Source organism: Rosa chinensis, chromosome 6, assembly GCF_002994745.2.
Source record: "Rosa chinensis cultivar Old Blush chromosome 6, RchiOBHm-V2, whole genome shotgun sequence".
Classification (NCBI taxonomy): Eukaryota; Viridiplantae; Streptophyta; class Magnoliopsida; order Rosales; family Rosaceae; genus Rosa; species Rosa chinensis.
Window position 1 is genome coordinate 53,297,235 of NC_037093.1, and position 6,668 is coordinate 53,303,902.

The 6,668-nt window shown below is 39.1% G+C and overlaps 2 protein-coding genes across 2 annotated transcripts; both read left to right on the forward strand.

Annotated features, from left to right (window-relative positions):
• The first annotated feature begins 2,180 nt into the window (after positions 1–2,180).
• On the forward strand, positions 2,181–3,657 carry LOC112174585 (protein LIFEGUARD 4). Its single transcript, XM_024312385.2, has 4 exons — positions 2,181–2,523; positions 2,615–2,728; positions 2,958–3,115; positions 3,272–3,657. The coding sequence occupies exons 1-4, from the start codon at positions 2,265–2,267 to the stop codon at positions 3,467–3,469; spliced, it is 729 nt and encodes a 242-aa protein (XP_024168153.1). The 5' UTR covers positions 2,181–2,264; the 3' UTR covers positions 3,470–3,657.
• Positions 3,658–5,478: 1,821 nt separating this feature from the next.
• On the forward strand, positions 5,479–6,668 carry LOC112171558 (protein LIFEGUARD 4). The gene is made up of 3 exons (XM_024308719.1): positions 5,479–5,814; positions 6,199–6,381; positions 6,492–6,668. The coding sequence occupies exons 1-3, from the start codon at positions 5,479–5,481 to the stop codon at positions 6,666–6,668; spliced, it is 696 nt and encodes a 231-aa protein (XP_024164487.1).

Here is a 6,668-nt window from a genome sequence, read left to right on the forward strand (position 1 = left end):
TTTTTTTTTTTTTTTTTGAGAAAATGCTGTTTGCGTAGTTATGTTTGAGACTTTGAGAAGTAAGCGAAAATGTTATAATTACGTAACAGTGAATAGTTTTTTTATATTTTTTAATAAGACAGTGAATAGTTTTCTTATGTTACTCAGAAGTGTTATTTGCTCGTAACTTCATATATTACTGGTTGGTTGTTGCCTTGTTGGATATGACTTTGACGCCTTTAGTTCATACTAATCGATTGAAAGGCAATAAACCCCAAACGTCCTAATACCTTACTAACGATACTACGTGAGGCAGCCAAGGCCAAGTTCACTCAACACACTTTACTTTCACTTCGGAAAGTCGGAAACAAACGCGAGCTAATTTCAGTTTCCTCACTTCGAATTTGACACGAAGACGAAGACGAAGACTTGGAAGCCAGAGTAGTCCACGACCTATTTACTAACGAAGTAGACTTGGAAGATGAAATTTCTTTTTCCTTCATTTCTATTTTTCTGCATGGAATTTGACACATATAGCTTTTCTTTGAACACGCCCTATACTCAATATTCTACCCTAGTACCACACCAATCCACACGCCAAACCTTCCATATAGAAACTATGACCAATTGGTTTCTATTTCTAGTTTGTAAACATACCAATATGATTTTACCTTAGATGCTTCTCCAATTTTCGTCACTCAATTCATTCCACCACTTCCTTAGAAAGGAAGAACAAAGAAAAGTTCACGGACGTTGGATCCCACTAAAATTTAAAAACGCGTCATTCAATTGACGTATTAAATACCTAATTTATCTCTTTGCACATTTGCCCTCTCCTTTGGCCGGAAAAGAAGCTTCTTGACGTGGTCACGGTTTCCAAGCAAGCAAGGTTCGACTCATCTGAGCTATTTGTGTTCGATCCGCTATTCTTGTTCGATCCTTCTGAGCTCGTCACCTGAATCAGTGATTCCACTACTTCTTGTAGGGCTGGGCATAAACCGATCCGAATATGCAAAACCGACCGAACCGGCCCTGAAAACTGAATTGGGAACCAAACCAGACAAAATACGGCAGAAAAACTCTCTATTCTGAACCGGACAGGATTTTTCCGGTTTGAAACCGGGTTCAGGTTCTGAACCGATCTGACAGAACCGAATTGGCCGAATAATTATTTATTTAATTTCTATTTAAATTAACATTAGTTTTATTTAAATTAGTTGTCGAATTCTCATTGGATGAAATCAGGTTGCACATAGAATCTATTGTACCTGATTCCTCTCAAGAAAACCCTAATCTCTCTCTCGTGTTCTCATCAGCCTCTCATCTCTCTCGGGTCTAGACTCAAACGACCCTCTCACAGAGTCACAGCCACTGACCAACGCCGCCGACCAAGCCGCCTGCCAACGACGCCGTCATCTTTGTTAGTCTTGATTTCAGTTTTTCAAGTTCGACTTCATCTGTACTTCTGGGCAAAGCCTTTGATCTGCACAACATCGAGCCCAACCTTCAGCCGTCGACCTTCAATCTGCACAACGCTGACCTTCAACTCGCCTTCAATCTGCAGTTCTACACAACGCCCCCGTCGCCAACAAACACCGAAACCGCACTGGGATGAACTGAAAATTCGAGTAACCTGAATATGTCGACCCAGTCCATTATAAAACAGTTGTCAGTCCAAATTTTAGCCCAACCGATCAATGCGGGTCGAACTCGAGTTGGGCCCAAAACCGAGCCGGCTCGACCCGTGCCCACCCCTAGCTTCTTGTTCTATGATCGTGGGGTTTAGATTCAAATCGCACCATAAACCGAATAACAGTAATTGAAACATTTTATTTCCCTTCTTGCAGCTTTTTAGCAGAACGAGGTTTGTTAACGTTAAATGGTAAGAACAACAATTAAATAAACTAAAAATTATAAATGGACACATGTCCTCTCAAAATTGGATATGGTCAGCTTTGAAAAGTATGATTAGCAAAGTATTATCATTGATATAGCTTTAAATTTCAGTGAAATTCACATGTCACTTATTAAACAAGAAAGATAAAAAGTAATGGAAATTATTCTATGCACCGACGGTGAAAGTAAAGTATTACCAGAGAAGGTAGCTACCATTCTCCTCCAATTTAGTCGGTTAACTTCACCCAGCCTCTTTATAAGTAGGGTCTATAAGTATTACATCCATACCAAAACATTTTCCCGCACTTTCACGCCAACAAAATCTCCCAAAACAAACACACTAGTAGCAAATTCCAGTTTCCTCTCTCCGATTAGCAAGAACAGGATCGATGACGTCGAACCCGAAGAGCGAGACGGACTTGGCCTTGGACGCCGGAGCGACCCGCCGGCTCTACCCGTCCATGGTTGAGAGCCCGGAGCTCCGCTGGGCCTTCATTCGCAAAGTCTACGCCATCCTCACCGTCCAGCTACTCCTCACAGTCGCCGTCGCCGCCACCGTCGATTTAGTCCGTCCGATTGCTCACTTCCTTGTCAAAACCCGCGCCGGCTTGGGCGTCGACATCGCCGTCTTCGTCATGGCCCTCGCCGGTAATTCTTTTTCCGTAAAGATGGTTTCTTTAGGGTTTTTGCTGTGGAGATTAGGGTTTCGGTGTTTGACTATTGTTTGGCTTAATTGCAGTGTTGGTGGCTTTGAGAGTTTACGGCAAGAAGCACCCGGTGAATTACCTCTTGATTGGGCTTTTCACAGTCTTGATGGGACTCATAGTCGGAGTGGGTTGTGCTTATACTGAAGGTTGGTTCCCATAATCATAATCTTGCTCTTCTTTCTTTTTATATTGTGATTCTGTAAATTTTTTCTTAAAGGGGATGTAAAATTTTGATAGTTTTCTTTAGGATTGGTACATGGTTTTCAATTCTTGAAGCAATGGGTCTGATAAATTGGTACATATATCTGTGTAGTGATTTTGGGGATATCTAGTCCAGTTGGCTGACATTGTGTGATTTGATGAATTGGAAAACAGAGAAGGTACTTTTGGAGGCTTGGGGTCTGACCATTGTGATTTTCATGAGCTTGACTATCTATACATTCTGGGCTGCAAGGAGAGGCTATGATTTCAGCTTCCTTGGTCCTTTTCTGTTTGCAGCTCTGATTGTTCTTCTTGGATTTAGTCTGATTCAGGTATATTAATTTGATTGAATTCTCTGGTTGGGGCTTTGATCCCTGCCTATAGGCTCTTGCTGTATTGAATTCTTTCCAATTCTGATGCGTGTGTGTTTCATTGATTGGGTTTGTTGGGTTCATATATTAATGATGATCATATCTGGTTTGTTGCAGATCCTCCATCCTCTGGGGAAAACCAGTCGTATGATATTGGGCATTGTGGGATGTATCATCTTCTGTGGCTACATTGTCTATGATACGGATGAGCTGATCAAGCGCCACCACTATGATGAGTACATGTTGGCTGCAATCCAGCTCTACTTGGATGCTATCAACCTCTTCCTGAATTTGATCACAGCTATTGATAGCTGAGAATTGAAGCTGTTGCTTAACTCAGATCAGTAACCTTCTTTTGTGCATTTGGTCCTAGTTATGGACTTATGGTTTAGGTAAAATTGTGAATGTCATGACAAATAACTAATGGATGTTTAAATGGAAGATTACTTGTAGATCTGTTTACCATTGAATCCATTATTAGATTGCTGTTGATTTACACTTTACCTTCTGTTGCAAATGTGAATACTGACTGGGATGAAGACTTGACTGACTGGGATGCCCACTAGTTCAAGGTGCCTAAGATTCTGAAGACTTGACCTATATATGTTCGGTGACTAGCTTTGCCAAAATTGGTTAGCTATATGTGTACCTGGGCTTGATTGGCTTCGTTTTCATTTTAAGCTTTATTTTTGTGGTTTGGTGCATTGAACAATGCAGCATTATAATGGATTTCACAAGAAAGTAAGGCAAGATGATGACAATAATACAGTAAGGAAGGAAGTATATTAGGTAGAAATCACTAGTAAAGAACCAAGTAATAGAGGAAATTTCTTGACTTTCAGCACCACTAATGAGTTGGAATAGAAGTAGGAAGTAGGAGCTAGTAAAGACCATGCACATAAAGTAGCTAGGTATTGAGCTTACTCTTTGTGTGACGTGTACGTCCTTCATCAACTATATAAATGGATAGTCATCAAATTCATGACAAGTGACTGTTGGTTTGAGATTATTAGTCAAGTGACAAAAATGTAATATTGGCAAGTGAATTACATTGTAACATTATATGACCTATGAAATTACTTTATCTTTTAAAATGTAAATTATGAGAGGTTAATTGATCGACCTATGGGATCGGAGAGACTTCTAAGCTGAAAATTTCGTTGGCAAAGATATATCTCTTTTGTTTCATGAAATGTTTTGTGCAATGAATTCTTTGTTGGTAAAACTATGTGTCTTTTTATATGTAATTATTTTGGGCCTCATTGGATTATGGGCCACATACCAATCTGCTTGGCCTACGACCGGCCTACAAAGCCGATTAGAGACCCAAAGGAACTCTTTATTACTACTAAAGTGGCTGTTGTTGTTGTTGTTGTTTTTTTTCTCGCTCTCTCTCTCTCTTTTGCACTGGCATTGCTGGCGCTTCTCTTGGATAATACTGATGTTCGAAAGGTTCTCAAGAAAAGAATTAGATCTTCATATATTTAGTTCATAAGATACATATATTATGGGTGAGGTGAGGACTTTCAAATCAATGGCTAGATGACATGTGTATTGTAGAATTAAAATCTCAACTAAAATTGAGACCACTCATCCAACCGTTAATTTGAAAGTCTTCAACTCTTCATTGAGTCTTCATTTTAAAATCCTCACTAAAGGCTCTCCGAATATATTATTTGGTGAACAAAACTTGATGAGTGATACATTACTTTGTAATAGTTCTTGTTTAGGAATAATTTGAGAATGTTATCAGTTCATCACTAGTCGAGAAATGAAAAATGTGGAAACTTCCCAAAATATATATATATATATATATATATATATATATATTCTAGTGTAGTGGTGGGGTATCTCATACCCACATTTACAAAAGTGAGAACAAATTTTGTTGTCAAAGTTGTAATTTGAGTCCTACTTTGTGTAATCTTAGTTCTAATGATGGTAATTACACCTCTTACGACATTTTACAAGTTTTTAAATAAATTCGTTGTCAATGTTGTAATCTTAGTTCTAATAATGGTAATTACACCTCTTACGACATTTTTACAAGCTTTTGAACAAATTCGTAGTCAATGTTGTAATTTTTGTTTAACTATATGTAAATAGTGTAAATAAATATGATAAGTTTTGTTCTCAATGTTGTAATTTTGGTTCAAATAGTTGTAAATTTTTGTTTAAATAATTGTAAATGAGGGTATTTCATACTCACTAGTACACTAACTTGTCTATATATATATATATATATATATATATATATATATATATATATATTTTTTTTTTTTTTGACCCAATTTTATTCGTAATGCTGTAACTGCAAGTCTGGGATGACCAAAGTCCAAACCATCACATATTTCCCGCTCTTTTGCGCCAAACAAACACTATTACCCCATGCCACTAATTTTGCAAAGAGCTGGAAGAAGATGATGACACCGAAGATCAACTTGGAAGTCGGAGAGATCCTCCGCCACCGCCGACTCTACCCATCGATGGTGGACAGCCCGGAGCTCCGCTGGGCCTTCATTCTCAAAGTCTATGCCATCCTCACCGTCCAGTTGCTCCTCACCATTGCCGTCGCCGCCACCGTCGATTTGGTCCGTCCGATCGCTTACTTCCTCTTCAAAACCCTCGCCGGCTTGCTGTCAATATCACCGGCCGTCTTCGTCATTGCCCTCGGCTGTATAATAAGCTTAATTAGACGATTCTATTTTTAGGGTGGTTTTTTAATTATTTGGTGAAATGATTGGGAACATTAGGGTTTAATTGCAGTGCTGGTTGCTTTGCTCTTTTACGCCACTAAGCACCCGGTGAATAACCTCTTGATTGGGCTTTTCACCATCTGTCTTGGACTTATGGTTGGAGTGGTTGGTCAGTCCTCTTTTATTTACATTAAGATTTTGATAGGGAAATGGGGAATGTTTTGATTTGATAGTTTTGCATTAGATTTTGATCAATTGGATCATGTATTTCTAGTGATTTGGGGATTTGGGGATATATCTAGTTGCAATTGGGTGACATTGTGCAGTTTGATGAATTGGAAAACAGAGAAGGTGATTTTGGAGGCTTGGGGTCTAACCACTGTGATTTTCATTGGCTTGACATTGTACACATTCTGGGCTACAAGGAGAGGCCGCGATTTCGGCTTTCTTGGTCCTTTTCTATTTGCAGCTTTGGTTGTTCTTCTTGGATTTGGTTTGATTCAGTTATCTAGCTCTTTCTGTTTTGAGATGGTTCCAAACTTCCAATTAATTCCAATGGTTGTGTGCAGGCTAGGTGTTCAGTTGCTGGGGTTTTTAACTGTTTGTTGTATTAATCATCATATATATCTGGCTGGCTGCAGATTTTTCACCCTTTGGGTAAGATCAGTCATATGATATACGGCATTGTGGGTTGTATCATCTTCTGTTACTACATTGTCTATGACATGGATAAGCTGATTAAGCGCCACCACTATGACGACTACATGCTGGCTGCAATCGAGCTGTATTTGGATGTGATCGCAGCTAGTGATAGCTAA